Source organism: Pongo pygmaeus, chromosome 13 (genome assembly GCF_028885625.2).
Source record: "Pongo pygmaeus isolate AG05252 chromosome 13, NHGRI_mPonPyg2-v2.0_pri, whole genome shotgun sequence".
Lineage (NCBI taxonomy): Eukaryota > Metazoa > Chordata > Mammalia > Primates > Hominidae > Pongo > Pongo pygmaeus.
The window spans coordinates 115,053,230-115,072,010 of record NC_072386.2 but is presented as its reverse complement, the minus strand read 5'-3'; the positions used below and the strand labels follow the sequence as shown (position 1 = coordinate 115,072,010).

At 41.9% G+C, this 18,781-nt stretch overlaps 1 protein-coding gene across 5 annotated transcripts in view; it reads left to right on the top strand.

Annotated features, from left to right (window-relative positions):
• PSMB7 (proteasome 20S subunit beta 7) overlaps positions 1-18,781 on the top strand; it is a 63,250-nt gene that overhangs the window by 5,605 nt on the left and 38,864 nt on the right. For all 5 annotated transcript variants that reach the window (XM_054501525.1, XM_054501526.1, XM_054501528.1 and 2 more), the window contains one exon: positions 5,629-5,744. In XM_054501525.1, coding sequence (XP_054357500.1) covers positions 5,629-5,744 — 116 coding nt within the window. The remainder of the gene's footprint in view (positions 1-5,628; positions 5,745-18,781) is intronic.

Sequence of the window (18,781 nt, the reverse complement as noted above, 5' to 3'; positions counted from 1 at the left end):
CATTGGTGGTTGTTGCCTTAGAAGTGGGAGTGGGTGCTCTGTCACTTTCTCTGCCTGGCTCACTTCACTGTTCCCTTCAGGGCCCTGGCCTTCCTGATAATTCGCGGGTCCTAATCTATGTGTCTAGCATGGCCTGTGGGTTTTCAGTAGTGTATATGAGGTTGAGTGTAGCCCTGTAGCAAGGCCAGTAGTATAGTTCCCATTTTACAAATGAGACCAAAGCCTAGAGTCATATGGATAGGAAGCCTAGTCTATCCAATTGCTGCTCTATGTTTGTGTACGTATCATTATTCTAATCCAGGAGAATTATTGCCAACCAAATTCTTCCAGTACAGTGAGTAGAACTTGTTAAAGCACACCTATTGATCAGATTTCTGAAGAGATTTGTGGATTTTAATTTTAAATATAAAGCTCCCTCTGGTGGCTTGCTTGGTACATTATATATAAGGCTTCTTTGAAAACTTTTTCTACACAATGTGTCTATGTAATAAAGGCAATTTTTAAGCTTGTAAAATTGCTGCAAATAGGATGTTTCAAGATTCTTTGTAATGTCATTTAAAACAATTAGCAAAAAAAATCTAGCAAATGTTTCTGTTAATCACTTTAGAATGTTTTAAGAATCCTAACGTCTCGGCCGGGCGCGGTGGCTCATGCCTGTGATCTCAGCACTTTGGGGGGCCGAGGCAGGCAGATCACGAGGTCAGGAGATTGAGACCATCCTGGCTAACATGGTGAAACCCCATCTCTACTAAAATTACAAAAAATTAGCCAGGCGTGGTGGCGGGCACCTGTAGTCCTAGCTACAGGAGAATGGCGTGAACCCGGGAGGTGGAGCTTGGCAGTGAGCTGAGATTGTGCCACTGTACTCCAGCCTGGGTGAAAGTGCGAGACTCCGTCTCAAAAAAAAAAAAAAAAAAAAATTCTAAATTTTCTTTTTTCAGTGTTTTGTCATTTTTTAGTTCAAGATACTTTGTAAAAGTTAAATTTTATCAAAATTTGAGAGGAACATTTAAAAATATAAACCAGCGTAATTACAGTCTTTTATGTCCTCTTAACATTTTTGGTGAGTTACGTAAAATGAGAGTGGTATAAGGAAAGAGTTTAGGATTTGACTTTAGAACTTTGGTTCATCTCCCACCTACAGCGCTGACTGTCGTGTAAATTTGGGTGATTCTTTCTCAATAAAATGAGGATAATAGTTTCTGTCTGTCTGACTTTTGAGGAGGACAGGAATAAAGAAGCTAGGCTCTGACCTTGCATACTACAGAGCATACTGCGTAGTTAGAGCCCTGTAAAATTCAGTCTGAAAAAGAGTACAAGGTGTTCTTGGTACTGCTGTACTTTTTTTCCTGAACAGCCCATTCCTTGTATGTGAGTCAGTGAGAAAATAAGGTTTGATAAACAGAAGTGATGTCTTTTCCCTTACTTAAGCACTGCCTTTATCTCACACCTATCATGGCTAGATGTAGTTGATGTAAGTAATGCTTGTTCTGTGAGCATGGAGCCTCCTTGTTGAGTTTCATAAAAATGTTAGTGAAATGCTGTTCTGTGTTCTGGAAACTATTACTTGAATACGTAGAGGCTCTTACATTGTAACTTTTTTTTCTTATAAACATAATGTACATTTATTGTAGGAAATTTAGAAAATACTGAAAAGGCCAAAGAACAAAATGAAAATTTTGCCATTCAGGGAGCATCAGTCTTGGTTTGGTGTGTGTTATTCCAGTCTTCTGTCTTTTAAGTTCTTCCCTTCCTCTCTTCTTTGTATATTGCTAGTACATGTTCATGGTAAAAACAAAACAAAGCTGGAAGATACGAACAAAAAGAATGTAAAAAACTACCTGGATTCCTGCCACCCACAAGCAGTTAGTGCTAAGAGATTGTTACACACCCTTCAAGGTTTTGAAAATAAGTTCAGTAATATTTAAAAAATGGGATTATACTTGTACTGACTATAGTATAGCCTAGTCTTTTCACCTAACAGTGCATCTTGAATGGGTTGTATACTAGGGCATTTCAAAATGAAAATAACTGTTTTTAAAATTATAAAAATAATATATGATAATTGTAAAAAACGTAGACACTAGAAACCTGGATAGAAGGAAGTAAATGCCACCTGAAGTTCTGCCACTTAGACACATACACTGTAAATTTTTGAAGATCTGTTTTTTCATACCTTTTGTTCTAGATATATATCCTTGTATGTGTTGTTTTATAATTTCCCTTGTTTACATAATAGTATGTTACAAATATTGTTCCTGTCAGTAGATGAGTTTTTCTCTTGAGCCCATAGAGAAGTTCTGAATACTTGTAACTCTCCTGAAATCAGAAAAAATGTGTGTACTCTTATGGGGGAAAATTTCCACAATTTTAATCGATTTTTAAGAGGGCTCTGTGACCCGTAAAAGCTTAAGAACCATTAATCAGTATCATAATTTTTGGTGGTGTCATAGTATCCGTTTTGTGGCTATGTTACAACTTAACTAATTTTTGAACATTAATGATATTGCCCATTTTAAGGTATTTAAGGTATTATTAGGTATTCTATGAACCTTTGGAACATAGAACCCTTGGGTACGCATGTGATTTAATTCCTTAGCCTGTATTCTAGAATAAATGCACATTTATTTAGTTTTGCACATTTAACATTTTGAGAGATGTTGTCAAAGCTCTCCCTTGATAAACGTTGTACTACCATCAGTAGGGCAGGAGAAAATGCAGCATGGTTGTTAAATTTTATTTGAGTTTAGATAGGGTCTCTTTCTGTTGCCCAGGCTGGAGTGCAGTGGCATGATCATGGCTCACTTAAAGGCAGTGCATGGTGGATGACTTGAGCCTTAAAATTCTAGGCTCAAGTCATCTGCTCGCCTCAGCCTCCTGAGTAGCTGGGACTAAAGGCCCACGCCACCATGTTTGTCTAATTTTTTGTTGTGTTTGTTTTTTTAAACTTTTTGTAGACGATGTCTCACTATGTTGCTTAGGCTGGTCTCAAACTCCTGGCCTCAAGTAATCCTCCTGCCATGACCTCCCTAGGTTTTGGGATTACAGGCGTGAGCCACCACACTTGGCTTAGCATGATTTTTAATGATTGTGTGATGTTCTGTTGTACAGTTGGATCAGTTTAGCCATTTCTCCTTCTGGCTGTTTCCACTTTTTTAATCATCATAAACAATGCTGTTGTAAACATCCTTGTGCATTCATTTCTGTATATTTGTCTGTTTATATCCTTAGAATAGAGTCCTGGTAATAGAATTTGTGGATCAATAAATTCTTAAAATTTTAATGACTTCAATAATTTGCCAAAACATCTTGATTATTTTAAAGGCATCTAACAGTTTATATTTTAGCTCAGAAGGCAAGTAGCTGATTATTATTAACTTTATTTAAACACCCTATTCAGTAGACAGTTGGCATAGTGGAATAGGCACTGGACTAGTTGAGGGTGGTGGGACTGGTGATTATGGCTTCTCTTCCTGGAGCCCTTGGCCCTAGTCTGACCCTGCTGCTAGCTCACACGTGTGGCCTTGGACCAGTTTCTTCCCTTGTCTGGGGCTCTATTCTCTTTTTAGGCTACTTCTAAAATCTTTTCCTAGGAAGTTCTTGAAGTTTTTACTTATAAATGGAAGGTTCTTTTTGAAATAACAATTTGGTAATCAAGGAACAGGGCAAGTATTGGACCACTGTTCTGTTTACTTAGAGCACTTCTGGATGTGTGGCTATGTCTCAGACAGTCTAAAGTTATGACTTTGGTTCTCATGTTAATTTGTTTGTATTTTAATAATTACATCGTTTGGCAAATTCAGTATGTGTCAGTTTTGTTTTCCTTCCCAAAGAGCTAAAGGCTCACAGTGGAGAACTTTAAATCCAGCATGTTTATCTAGCACAGCTAGATAAATTGAGAGCAATTTATGTTGACGAATATAGATCTAATTCTTTTGATTTTTTAAATTAATTAATTAATTTATTTTTATTTTTTATTTTATTATTATACTTTAAGTTTTAGGGTACATGTGCACAATGTGCAGGTTAGTTACATATGTATACATGTGCCATGCTGGTGCTGCACCCTTTTTTTTATTTTTTGGGACTAAGTCTCACTCTGTCGCCCAGGCTGGAGTGCAGTGATGCGACCTCGGCTCACTGCAACCTCGGCCACCCAGGTTCAAGCGATTCTCATGCCTCAGCCTCCCACGTTAGGAGTAACATTAGCCTCCTAATGGTAAAAAGCTGTACCAAATACAGGGAAAGGAATCCATAGAAATGGAAAAAAAGGGTCCAAAGGAACAAATATGTGCACAATTAAGTGGAGATGGGGTAGGTGGAAAATGTATTCCTGTGATGTTCCTGAGGAAGTGTAAGTTTATCCTGTGTGTAGTAGCAGTGGTTTCTTAGGCTATCGTGGAGTTATTTTAATATTCACTTTCCTGAATGATGAAATACTTTTTTTTTGATACGAGTTCATATATGTAATTAAAATACGGGTTAATTCAAAGGCAGAGGTGTTTTGACATGAGCCATTTTTCTGTTTGGGCTGTGGTAAGGTTGATACTTTTTTTTTTTTTTTGAGACAACTCTTGCTCTGTCCTGGCTGGAGTGCAGTGGCGTGTACATGGCTCACTGCAACCTCTGCCTCCCGGGCTCAAGGGATCCTCTCACCTTAGCCTCCCAAGTATCTGGGACTACAGGTACATGCCACCACGCCTTGCTAATTTTTTGTATTTTTTTGTAGACAGGGTCTCGCCATATTGCCCAGGCTGGTCTTGAACTCCTGGACTCAAGTGATTCGCCCACCTCGGCCTCCTAAAGTGCTGGGATTATAGGTGTGAGCCACCATGCCTGGCCTTTGTGGCCAGGTTGATAATTTGAACAGTGGAACAGCTGAGCTTAGCACCTCGTCATTGTTAACTGTGGAGGTAGCTTATGTGCTGATCACAGAGAGGTGTGATGGGAAAAGTGCTGATAATCTTTGGAGTCAGTCCAATTTGGTTCTGAGACCGGGCAAGTTCTTAATGTCTCTGTGTTGGTTTTCTCTTTTCTAAAATAGGAATGATAATGTTGTCTTTTAAAGGGGACTGTGGGCTAGGTGTGGTGGCTCACACCTGTAATCCCAGCACTTTGGGAGGCCAAGGTGGGAGGATTGCTTGAGTCCAGGAGTTTGAGACCAACCTGGGCAATTTGGCGAGACCCCATCTCTCCAAAAAAATACAAAAATTAGCCAGGTGTGGTGGTGCACACCTGTAGTCCCAGCTACTCAGGAGGCTGAGGTGGGAGGATCGCTTGAGCCTGGGGAGGTTGAGGCTGCAGTGAGCCATGATAATACCACTGTACTCCAGCCTGGGTGACACAATGAGACCCTGTCTCAAAAAAATAATAATAATGGGGTCTGTGAGGCTGAGCTGAAATGAGGTGTGTAGAGTGCCTCACATAATTTATAGTTTATACTGGTTGATAGTAGATGTTCATCTAATGTTCCCTTCCCTTTTTTGTTCCCATCAAAACAATAACCCCTTAATGAAACAGTCTTAAGGAAAACTTTTTGTTATCTGACTTCTCATGCAACTTTTGGCTAAGTTACAGTGATGCTTTGTGGACTCATGTTTTTTTTCTTATGCATACTCTGATCACCAGGTATCAAGGTTACATTGGTGCAGCCCTAGTTTTAGGGGGAGTAGATGTTACTGGACCTCACCTCTACAGCATCTATCCTCACGGATCAACTGATAAGTTGCCTTATGTCACCATGGGTGAGTGTAACGTTTTCCTGATGTTTCAGAGTACTCTTACTTACCAAGATGGTATCTTGAAGAGCTGGTCTGTTTTCTCTTAGAAGAGGAGGTGCAATACAATGCTTTGATTCATTCAGCAAATGTATACTGAGTTCCTGCTACAGATTAGGCCGTGTTCTAGGTGCTTGCTATACAGCAGTCAACACAATTCTGATAGTGATTCCTGCTCTCAAGGATTTTGTATTTTAGTGAGGGTAAATAGACAATAAACAACTGTGAGAAGTATATTTATAATACACAGGTATTATAAATTAATACACAGGTATTATAAATATACTTACATATAAATGTAATACACAGGTTGTATAACATTTTTTATACAATATATTTTTTATACAATATATTTTTTATAGTCTGAAATCTGAAAAGCTCCAAAATCCTAAAGTTTTTGAGTGCTAACATGATACTCATTGTAACATTTTTATTTTTATTATTTTTTCTTTTTTGAGATGGAGTTTTGCTCTGTAGCCCAGGCTGGAGTGCAGTGGCATGATCTTGGCTCACTGCAACCTCTGCTTCCCGGGTTCAAGTGATTCTTCTGCCTCAGCCTCCCAAGTAGCTGGAATGATAGGCGCGCGCCACCATGCCCGGCTAATTTTTTGTAGTTTTAGTAGAGATGGGGTTTCACCATGTTGGCCAGGCTGGTGTCAAACTCCTGACCTCAAGTAATCTGCCCACCTTGGCCTCCCAAAATGCTTGGATGGATTATAGGTATGAGCCACTCTGCCCAGCCTCATTGGAGCATTTTTGATTCTGGATTTTTGGATTAGGGATGCTGAATTGGGTGAGTATAATGTAGATATTCCAAAACCTGAAATCTGAAACACTTCTGGTCCCTGGCATTTTGGATAAGGGCTACTCAGCCTGTATTAGAAAGTGATACTAAGAAAAAAAGTAATACAGATGGTATTGTACTATAGTTACACAAGATATTATCTTTGAGAGAAACTGAGTCAAGTTCATATGGAAATGCTCTATTTTTTACATCTGCATATGAATTTGCAATGATCGTAAAACAAAAAATTAAATTCACACATGATAAGGGGACTTGGGAGTTGTGGGCAGGGGCTGGGGTGGAGGCAGATGGCAGTGTTAAATAGAAAGATCAGGGCCAGGCACGGTGGCTCATGCCTGTAATCCAGTGCTTTAGGAGCCTGAGGTGGGAGGGTTGCTTGAGGCCAGGGGTAAGACCAGCCTAGGCAACATAGCAAGACCCGGTCTGTGCCATATATATATATAAGCTGAGTGTGGTGGTGTGTGCCTGTAGTTCCAGTTGCTCGGGAGCCTGAGGCAGAAGGATTGTATGAGCCCAGGAGTTTGAGGTTGCAGTGAGCTGTGATCAAGCCGTTGTACTACATCCTGGGCAACAGAGCGAGACCCTGTCTGTTTTAAAAAAAAAAAAAAAAAAAAGGACAGGTCTTATGGAGAAGGTGAGATTTGAGTAGAATTCTAGAGTAGAAGCCTCACATTGAAACTTGGCGGGTACATTTTGACCTAGAGGAGTGATTGTGGTCCTTCTTTACTACTTAATCTCTGAGGGATTGGGGTATTTGATTTCTGTCTGAACCTCAATTTCCTTACCTGTGAAGTGGTATCGGTAATACCTACCACACCAAGTTGTAATGGTTGGAAATAACGTATATAAAGCATGTGCTCCAATGCCTGGCCTATAAATAGTAGTTATTTTTTTGCCCCCCTCTCTTCCTCATTTGCTAACCAACTTTTTGCATTTATGTTTTAGCTCTAGCTGCTAGATTAGGAGATTTTTTTGGCAGGTTCTCACTCTGCTGCACAGGCTGGAGTACAGTGGTGCAATCACAGCTCACTGCCACCTCCACTTCCACGGGCTCAGGTGATCCACCCACCTCAGCCTCCTGAGTAGCTGTGACTACAGCCGTATTCTGCCACACCCATCTAATTTTTGTATTTTTTGTAGAGAAGGGATTTTGCCATGCTGCCCAGGTTGGTCTCGAACTCCTGGGCTCAGGTGATCTGCCTGCTGCAGCCTCCCAAAGTGCTGGGATTACAGGTGGCTGATAATTTTTTTTTTTTTTAATGACTGCAAAAAATAGTGATAAAATTATATTTAGAAGAATTGGGATTTTCAAGTTCTAACATTTACGTTATTGCTTCTGGGTCAAATTGCATAGGTCCAGAAATTTGAACAGGTTGTGTGTATCGTGTAGCTGGTGTTTTTCCAGCTGTCATTTACCTCTTAATATTTTCTGTCTTGGTGTCTTGGCTCCACATCTAGGAAAACTGCTGCCTTGAGTAGTTTGGAAATTGCCAGTTTGAGACTTTGCTATGCCATTGTGTTGTTACCTAGCCTGTTACGAGGTTTTTATATAACAGATGTTCACTGTTTGTTGGGGAGAATGATTTACCCCCAGATACCATACGGATGAATCTTTGCAGTTATCCTAAAATGAAGATACTTATGGTAATTTTAGAATTGTTCTGAATTGCTTTATTCAAAGGTATTAGGTATCTCCATCAAAGTATTGCTTTTATTTCTCCCCATCTGATACCTTTAAATGGTGGTAAAGGTGGAATAACCTTTTCTATTAGGTAGTTTTATTTTTTCTTTTTTTTACTTAAATTTCAGACTTACAGAAAAGTAACAGTAATGTTCAACAAACACTGATCTGTCCTTTACTCAGATGTGTCAGTTGTTAGCATTTTGACACATTTGTTCTGCCTCTCACACACACATTGTTATTACTATCATTGTTTCGTGTGTGTGGGGAACCATTTGAGGGTAAATAGCAGGCACCACAACCTTTCACCTCTGAATCCTTCAAGATGTTCTCTTCTGTCACCTTGATAAAGTCATCAAATTTAAGAAGTTTGACATTGATACAAAGCAGCTTCATTTGTAAAATGGGAAAATTGGTTTCTCTTGCCTGTGAACTGTGGTAATTTGTGTCATGAGCATAAAGCTGAGTTAGGAAAAGTTGTTGAAAGTGAGTAGGTAAACAGCTTTGTGTCTGCCCATTTCACTTCTGCCGCCCCACTTTGTGCTTTTTCCTGGCCAAGAGTGACCTCCTGTTTGTCCAAGTCTCACTTGAGTTCCGGGTGATGGGTTCACAGCTCTTGAGTTTATAGGAGAATTCTATTTAGAAACCACTGACTCCACACAGACTAGTTTTGCTGCCCTAAAATGCCAGATTAAGGAGAATGAGACATCAGTAACATCTGATTTTAATACCCAAGTAAATTGTTACTTTGAGGTCTTGTTTGTTCCTCCACTCATTTATCAGCTCTTTTTTTTTTTTTTTTGAGACTAAGTCTTGCACTGTCACCCTGGTCTGGTGTGCAGTGGCGTAATCTCTGCTCGCTGCAACCTCTGCCTCCCGGGTTCAAGTGATTCTCTTGCCTCAGCCTCCCGTGTAGCTGGGACTATAGGCACGCACCACCATGCCCAGCTAATTTTTGTATTTTTAGTAGAGGGGATTTCACTGTGTTGGCCAGGCTGATATGGAACTCCTGACCTCATGATCTGCTGGCCTCTGCCTCCCAAAGTGCTAGGATTACAGGTGTGAGCCACTGCACCCGGCCTCATCAGCTCTTTAGTGAGTGCCTTCTGTGTAAAGGCACTATAGCAGGCAGCACAGATAGAAGTGAATATCAGGGTGTTTGTCCTCAGATACTCAGTCTAATGGGGGAGACAGATGTACACACTGATGAGGGCGGGGGGGGGACCCAAGGGAGAAAGGATCACTTCCAAGCTGGGGTAATTCAGGAAGAACTTCACTTGAGCCGAGTCTTAGAAGTAGGATTGGATCTCTTCATTCATTGTCCGATGTGTATTTAGCATCACTAGTGCGGAGCACTTTGCTAGGAGCTGGGAAGATTAGTGGTCAACACAGCGCCTGCCTCAGAGCCTGTAGTCTTGTGAGGGAAACAGGTATTAGACAGGTAAATTCACATGAACCTAGAAGAATGCATTGTGATAAGTGCCCCAGAGGAAAAGAACAGTCATTAGAGAGGATAATAGGAAGGAGTGTGTGGCTGGTGGGTGCTTGGGAAGTCCTTTCTGAGCAAGTGACATTCAAGCATTTTCTAATGAACATAATTTATTAACATGACAGAACATTCAAGTGGGACAAAGAACTATAAGAAAAGTCTCCTTCACATCCCTCCAGAGTAACCACTGTTAAGAATTGTTTATATTTTTTTCCAGAAAATGTGTTACCATACACTTTCACGTATCTCCTTCTCTGTCATCAAGTTACCCCTTTAAAAAACACAAATGAGCTCATGCTATACATAATATTCTTCCCTTACTATTAACTTGTTTTGAAGAAGTGTTTGTATCAGCTTACGTGGGCCTATAGAATTTCTGTAATAACAGCAGGCTGTACAGAATTGCATTATGTGGCTACACCATGCTTGCTGACCCATTCTTCTTCTGATGAATATCTTGTTTTTCATATTTTGGTAACAAATGTGTCTTGGTCTACTTGTATAAATACGTACTTCATTTAGATAAATTCTTAGCAGTGGAATTTCTGGATTAAGGTGTACACGTTTCGGCCAGAATTCTCTGTTGCAAGCAGTTGAGTAACTGGATGATTTAAGGAAAAGAGGGATTTTTGAGAAAAGTATAGCAGGTGGCTCACAACGTAGTTGGGAGGGCAAGAACTGGGTTTGGGGCCAAGAACAGTGTCTCAGTCTATGCTGCAGGCACAGCTGGTGCCGGACCCTGGCTGTCGCAGAACTGAGCCTTCCTGCCATCCCTTCCACCACCAGAGAGTTCCTCATGGGGAAGGTGGGTGCTTCTGATTGGTGAAGCTCAGCCTCAGCTCAGATGGCAGTGGAATTCTCTGGACAGAGGCAGGAAATACAGCTGCTGGGCAGCCCAGAAAAGGGACAGTGCATTTTACCTTTTGAGAGCTATTGCCAAATTGCTGTCCAAAAAGCTGGCACGAGTTTATACTCCCACTAGAGAATACAAGGACGCTTGTCTCCCACCACCTCACGGATGCTGAGTATTTTTGCCAGTCTGATGGGTGAAAGTGGGAAGAAAGAACACTTAAATGCCTGAGGGATGAGTAGGAATTTGCTGTGCACCCCTTACCCCCGAGGGATAGACCTCAGGCCTGTGGTGCACAAGGGCTCCGTTTGGTTAAGCACTGAAAGGCCAGAGTTTGCTGCATGGGTGCGGCAGGAGCAGTGAGTGGGGGTGGGGCAAGGGACCCATGCAGGGGGTGCAGCAGAAGCAAAGATGGGGAGGGTGGAAGAGGGATGGATGTTGGGAGTTTGGAGCAGAGGCAAGGCTGGAAAGCAGGCCTCGGGGGTCCAGACGCTGCAGGCAGAGCTGTTTTGATTTTGTCCTGGAGGTCTCCTGCTCTTTCAAGCCAGGGAAGGAAAGGATTAGGTTCGCTTGTTAGAAGAAGCAGCTGACAGCTGTGGGGAGCACTGGCCTGAGAGGCCTGGGGCAGGGAGGGAGCTTGCATCCTGGCCAGAAATGTTGAGGGTGAGGATGAATCCAGTGGTGGTGGCGGTAGGGATGGCCACTGTCATTACAGAGACCTCTCAGACAGCAGCTAACCCCTGGGCCACATCCTGGGTTTCTGTCACCATTCTCTCCTGACGTTCCTCAGCGCTAGCTCCTTGCTGGCTCTTGGCTGCAGTGTTGCAGTCACGCCTTCATTTGGGGCCATCTCCCTTTTCAGTTGGGCTCTAGGCCCTTTTTCTCATCTCATTTCCTGTTCTTCCTTCCCTTGTGCCCTGGGCTTCTGTGGCAGCAGTCCCCTCGCCCTCCTCTGAAGAGAGCCTAACACCCGTTGCTGCCTCCTTTCAGAAACACGTTTTCTGCCTGGAGTGTTCCTCCTCCTCATCCTGAGTGTGGCCCAGAAGCCATTCCCTCCTGGCTGCCCCTGGCGGAGTTAGCAAGTCCCTCCCAGGAGTGAAGCAGGATCCCAGGACTCCCCCCTTGGCCCCACTTTGCTTCCCCTAGGCATTGTCCCTCCTGCCCCTGCACAATTCTAGACCTCTGAGAGCAGCTTCTGTGCCTCACTCTCAGGGTTCTCACGGAGCACTGTGCATCTCAATGAATATTTGATGGTGAATTAATTTTCTGATTCTCCAACTTGTTTGTGCTAAAGAATGTCTGAAACTTAGTGTTAGAAACCTTAGCCGCTGTTCATTGTTTGTGAACTAGCAGTTTGCAGTACCCCTGGAATGCAGTTGGTTTAGATTGTGTTCCATTCGTGTGGTCCCAGTTTAGCTATAAGTGTTGTAAATGTGACAGGTCCTTTTACTTTTTTTTTTTGGTTAAAGCTTAGTATTATTTTGAATTTAAAGCATATTTATGGGAATGTCTCTGTGCCAGAGTCTGCTGGGTGCTGGCACATTATTTTCAGTTAAAATTCAGTGTAAGGGATGCTATTATTGCTATTTTACTGACGAGAAACCTGAAGGTTAGAGAGATTTAGCAACTTACCTAGTGTCACTCAGCCCCATAAGTGACAAAGCTGGGATTTGAACCCTTGTCTTCCATCTGTGGCAAGCCCCAGTACAACACAGCTGCTGTGATTTTATCATCCTACAGATGTGATTTCACTTAGCTATTAAGCCTTGCTTCTGAATACTAAAAATATTTATACAGATTCCCGAAGGGCACTTATTTGTTTTTGTATTTTTGACTGTTCTCTGCATAGGTTCTCTGTCCTGCATGTTGAAAACAGTATTTACTGAAACAGCCTTATTGCAGCAAAGGAAATTAAACTATATATATGCATATATATCTCCACAATTTTACTACCCAAAAACAACGTGATTTTTCCTTTTTGTTTCTTTCCAATCCAAGTCCATTGTGAAGAGGAGCTCTTGACAGAGAATGTAAGATCACGGTTTTGTACTGGCCTGGGCTTTGTGTCTGTGACTCTCTCAGCTTCTTTCAGCCGCTGTTCCGTGGTCGTATTTCAGCCGCTGTTCCGTGGTCGTAGCTGTGCAGGGCTGGCTTTCTTCCTGAGTTTGATTTTTGTTGTTGTTTTGTCTCTTCTTTTTTCTTTCCCTTCCCTTCCTTTCTTTCACCCCTCCCCTCCCTGCCGCCTTTACCCTTTCCTTTCCTTTTGAGGGAGTGAGGAGTTGGGTATTGAGAGAGAACTCAGAATTGCCAAAATTTGGTGGTGTTTTTTTTTTTTTTTTTTTTTTTTTTGAGATGGAGTCTTGCTCTGTTGCCCAGGCTGGAGTTCAGTGGCTCGATTTCGGCTCACTGCAACCTCCACCTCCTGGGTTCAAGTGATCCTGCCTCCGCCTCCCGAGTAGCTTGGATTACAGGCGTGTGCCTATAATTAGCCACACCCTGCTAATTTTTGTATTTTTAGTAGAGACAGGGTTTCACCGTGTTGGCCAGGCTGGTCTTGAACTCCTGACCTCAAGTGATCCACCCGCCTCAGCCTCCCAAAGTGCTGGGATTACAGGCATGAGCCACTGTGCCTGGCTGGATTTTGTTTTAATTCATGCTTATTATTTTGAGTGAGGTACAAACCAAACCTCACACTCCAGATAAAATAGAAGGTCCTCCTAAATGAAATGCCTCCATGGAACATTAGCATTCACTGTGGAATCAAGGCTTTCTGTAATTGCAGCTTAAGTGAGAAAATGAATATTTCATCTGAATTCTCATGTTTTAGTTAGATTGTGAGTTTTTTATTATGAAGAATAAAAGCAAAACTTTGTAATTAATCTTTTTTTTTCTTTTTTTCTGAGTGATTTGACAGTAAGAGCTGGAAGCTATAAATTAACCGGAAGACAAGGGTGTCTAAATTTTGTCTACCCATGGGCCTGTATTGGCTACTAGCCAGGCGCCTGAAGGCTGCTCTTAATTTACATTGAATAGAAGACACCTGTCTTGTCTTGCGCAACTTTAACTTGCGGCACAGCTTGATCTGCATTGAGCGTTGGGTCCAGGAGCCTTGTCTCTGAGGACTGGCCTTCCTGAGAGTTTACTTGGGAGACTAATATAACCGACTCCTGGTGGTGTGGCCCCTAGACAGCTTCTGCCCTAAAACCTTCTTTGTGAATATCACATTGACCATAATGAGAGCAGCGTTCATCCGGCTATAGCACCTACACCTGTTGTGGGATGCTTCACTGATACAATCTTTGCACCACTGTGAGGTGGGTGCCATCATCCCTGTCTTGAAGATGAGAAAACTGAGGCTCAGAGAGGTTACTTGTACCACAAGTAAGGAAGTATGTGAGTGGGAATGGGAACCTCAGTCTCTGACTTTTTCCTGTTGGTACATGGCATGTGGCTTATTCTCCGAAAAGAAAAAGGATCCCTTTGGTTTCATTTACTTCTTTTTTAAGAGAGTAATTTGTAAGAGGCTACTGGTGATCGATTCATTTGATTGTTAAAAGCTAGGCAAGATTTTTTGACTTTATTAAGAAAGGGAAAGCATTTTAGTTATGTTCTTATAGACATAATGTGGGTTCTTTTAATTCTCAGATTAATTAGCTTATTCTTTGAACTTGCCAGCTTTTCTTTATTAGGCAAGCTGAAGTAGTGTCAGAAGAAGCTTGGGGACCATCTTTTGCTATTAGCTTGGCAGTGTTCCTTGTAGCAGCATTGGCAAGGTATATAAAATTTTTGTTTTTGCCTTCTTATCCACATAGAGAATTAACATGAATAAAATTTCAAGCATGACATTCCTGAAAATGAGGTCCTTGGACAATTTAGGAATACTAACTTAAGGAATAAACATTGGTATGCACCATTAGGGAGGACTTGGGGTCACTGCCAGGGCCATCCAGGTAAAATTCTCTCTCCAGATAAACTGGTTATACAGTTTCCTAATTACTGGAATGCACCTACTAAGTCCCAGTTTACAGGGCCCCCAAGCAGTGAGGAAGATGTGGGACAGAGTAGTAAGCATGCTGGATGTCTCACCTTGTGGGCAGAAGAATCTTAAAATTAACAATTAAGTGAGAACTTAGGAACATGGATAGGGAGTTCAGATTTGCCATCATTACGCTAAAGTACAGCCTTTTCTGTATTTTTACACTAAAGTACAACCTTTTCTATATTTTTATGCTAAAGTACAACCTTTTCTGTATTTTTATACTCAAGTACAACCTTTGTATAGATATTTTGATATCTCCACATGACTTGATTTTGAAAGTTATCCTGCACTGGATCAAATTAGTGCACTTTAAGAGGCAAATGTTTCTTCTGTATTCATTTTCAACTGTTAAATTGGGTGCGAATTTAGCATCATGTTTACTTCATAAAAACCTCAGAGGGCATGTATATATGGACTTCATAGCCGTGTGTTGCTGGAAATTCTTCTGCCTGCTCTGGGGTCAGCCATGTGGTTGACTGTGTATAAGAGGCTTTAGAAGCATGTGTCTCCATTGGAACTGGATTTCCCCTGTGTCCCTGCTCTCTGTGGGCCAGGGGCTGGGCAAGGGAGGAGCTGTGCTGGTGTAGGAGACCCTATTCCAGCAGGAGCTTTGTCCACATAGCCAGTGACTGCCTGGAGCGGGCTTTTCTGTAAACCCCTGAACAAAGTATCACTTAGGATTCTAGAAAAAGAGGTGGAAGCCCTCGCTTTGGTCCCAGCTCTGCTTGACCAGAGCCTAGTCACCTAACCTCTGGAACTTCATAACCCCTGTTTCTAAAATGAAGCTACTTTTTTTGACTTGGGAAGGTCACAGGGTTATTGGGGTGCTGAAGTGTCGCGTTTTATGTGTGCACACTCTGTACATCACTGTGTGCTTTTTATGTGAATATGTTACTTTTGGCCATTTTTTGAGGCAGTGTGGCTGCATGAAAACGGGTTTTTGAAGTCAAATAGAGTTCTGATATTTTAAAAAATATTAATTAACTTATTTGTTTTTATTTTTTAGGGGCAGGGTCTTGCTCTGTCGCCAGGCTGAAATGCAGTGGTGTGATTATAGCTCACTGTACCCTCAAACTCCTGAGCTCAAGTGATCCTCCTACCTCTGCCTCCCAAGTAGTTGGGACTATGGGCGCACCACCACTGATTTTTTTTTTAAATTTCTTTCTTTTTTTGGTAGAGACGGGGTCTCACTGTGTTTTTCAGGCTGGTCTGGAACTTCTGGTCTTAAGTGATCCTCCTGCGTTGGCCTCCCAGAGTGCGGGGATTATAGGCATGAGCCACTATGCTTAGCCTGGGTTCAGATCTTAAGTCCAACATTCATTTAGCTGTTTGACTGTGAACATTGATTTCTTCTGTAATACTTACTTCATGTGTGAGCATGAAGTGAGATACCAAACATAAAAGTCTTTTGTATGTAGCATGTAGTAGATGTTTGGTGCATAGTATTTTGATAGTCTTAGTGTCAATACATTTTTCTGTGTGTAGCTCTCTGTGTCAGGATTTCTCTGGCACTTTTTCCTGCTTTGATTAATGTAAGATGCATTTTAGAAGATTTAAAATGTGCATTGAATGGATTTTATATCTTAAAATTATGTTGCAGTGGAGTGTCAGGAATAAAACAACTGGGAACCAAAAGCCCGTGAAAGTTGAATGAATGCATCTTGTTTTTTGGTTGCTGCAAAGGTGGTACTAAGCCAATAGATGGTGCAGTGATATCAGGAAATGAGAAAATATTTACTTCTAAAATTCATATTGTTACAGGAAATGTAATATAGTCAGCCCTTGCCAGTTCTTAATTTATTCTAATTAGATTGGATTTTGTTCTTGATTCTGTGTAAAAAAAATTAAACACCTTTTATAGACGAAATGGTGAGGTATTGAATTAATGTATGGGTGCTCTTCTTCCTTTTTTCCCTGCTCTGACATTTTACCACAAAGTCTCCTGATTTGAATTGTCCTTAGCCTACAGCCAAGTAACAGCCCTTGCCAGAGCACTTTTCAGAACAGTTAAAGGAAATGCTCAGTTTAAAGTTCTTTGCTTTAAACCCCACTGAGAGAGAGTGAGGTTAACTAGCTCATCTTTATCTGCTCTTGTTTCAGAATTGGACCAGAGTCGCGCCTGCTAAAGGAAAGTGCCTTTATATGCTTATGACCTAGTGCTTGATGCTTTTACTTCCTCATTGGTCAGACTACGTGGAAAGTCATCTTAGGCATCAGAAGGCTTCTCACTGTGTAGTTCACAGAATGAGGGATTTGCTGTTAACCGGATCTGGGTTCATGTACCCATGCTGCCATTCCTGGCTGCATGACTTTGGGTAGCCTCCTTCCTTTCTGTGAATTTTAGCTGCTTCCGTCCATACAATGAAAATAATACCGTCTAGTCCATCAATTAAAGTGGAATGCCCTGAAGTTTGGGAAGTTATTTTGAAATATGGACCTGAGTAAAGGGGACCTTTAAGAGACTTGCCAGCTGCCACTGCCCTGCATTCCTGCGGCAGCAGGGCAGGGTGTATGCCTTGCACTCAGCTTCGGTTTCCCTGTGTGGCCTCATGGTGCAGGGGACTGATTAAGATAGGTGCATTTTAGAGTCATTTTCGTCCTCCATTTTGTCCTGTAAACAGGGGTAGGTGACACCTATGTTTTAAGGAAAAAATGTTCTTTCTCCATATCTTGTGACATTTCATTAAAATGCATTAATGAAATAAAACCTTTCACATTTTAGGCCCTGATGCCCTGATTGTTAGTCTTTTCTGAAGAATAAGTGTTTATAACCTGTCAGGTCAATGAGATGTTGCAGTTGCAATTATAAGAAAAATCCCTGTTCCCTTCAAGTGGTGGTTTAAATTATTAGGGTAAAATTTAACTCCTCTTTGACTATATTACATTTAGAAAAGGAACTCCGTTTTTTGAGGAATTAGTTTTTGACTGAAATTGTTGGATGCTTACAAATATTTTTAGCAAATTAAATGGAATACTTTTTTAAATTCATTGGGAATAAAAGGTAGACTTTGACATTGAGGTACATTTGCTGATGAAAAGGAAGCATTCTTCTCCCTCATGAGGGGTTTAAATGTAATACTCAGTGCTTACTCAGGAGTGAAAACGTCAAATTAAACTGTTTATGCTGACAAAGGACAAATCTGGATTTCAGCAAGCGATGCAAGATTGTCTGATTGCTTGGCTTGCCTCGCCAGGAAGCTTTTGGCCAGGACTTATAATGAAATGCATGCATACAATTAAACCATTTAAAGCCTGCGTCTGTTTTACCGAGCAGTGAGAGGTGCTCCACTGCTCTCTAGTGGCTGGATATGGTCCCCTGGCGCCCGCCTTGTTTTATATTCATCAATCAGCTCTGCACACATTGGCATTGTTGGCCTCCAGAGCAAGCACCAGTACCAGGAGATGAGGCCTTGGAGGCAGGAATGGAGTGAAAAATGATCCCAGTTTGTGGGTCTGTGGAAAGCACCAAATTTTACCCAGGATGAGTGGCCAGTTGACTAACAATGAGCAAGTAAGTGTGAGTAAGCGCTCTGTCAGGGAGAGCTGACACTGATGGATTAGAAAGTCCTGTGCGTGACTCTGTTATCGCCGCATACATCTTACACCTTGGCAGGCCACGGTGGCAAACAGGTCCTTGGCTGCATAAAATGGACCGCTTTTTAGCAGAAGGAGCAGCTTTTTTTCCTGAGACGATCTGGTTAAATTGATTTGGGGAAAAGCAGTAGAAATCCATTTCCTGCTGCCTCTCATAACTTCATGACTTTGAGAAAGAAATTCTGAAGACCTCTGTTTCCATGAAAGCTGCCAACCCTGGGACTTGCTGAGAGTGATTGTATAAAATAGCTGCCTGGAGGGCCAGGACCTTGTCGGAGAGGAATTTCATCAGCCAGCTTTTCTTGAACTTTTAGTGTCCCCAGCATTTTGCTTTACACGGGCCACCCTTTGAGGAAGGTGCCTCCTCTCCCCTGCCCCTTGTGCGGGGAAGGAACCTAGTTCGGTAGGGCTGCTGGGCCGCTCGGTTTCCGGTCGCAGCATTCACGTTGTGCTTGATGCAGTTGCTTGTGCCTCCTGGAGCAACTTTGGCAGCTTTGCAGAGCTCGGGGTGATGTGCCCAGCTAGGGAGCGCCAGGGCTGGGCCAC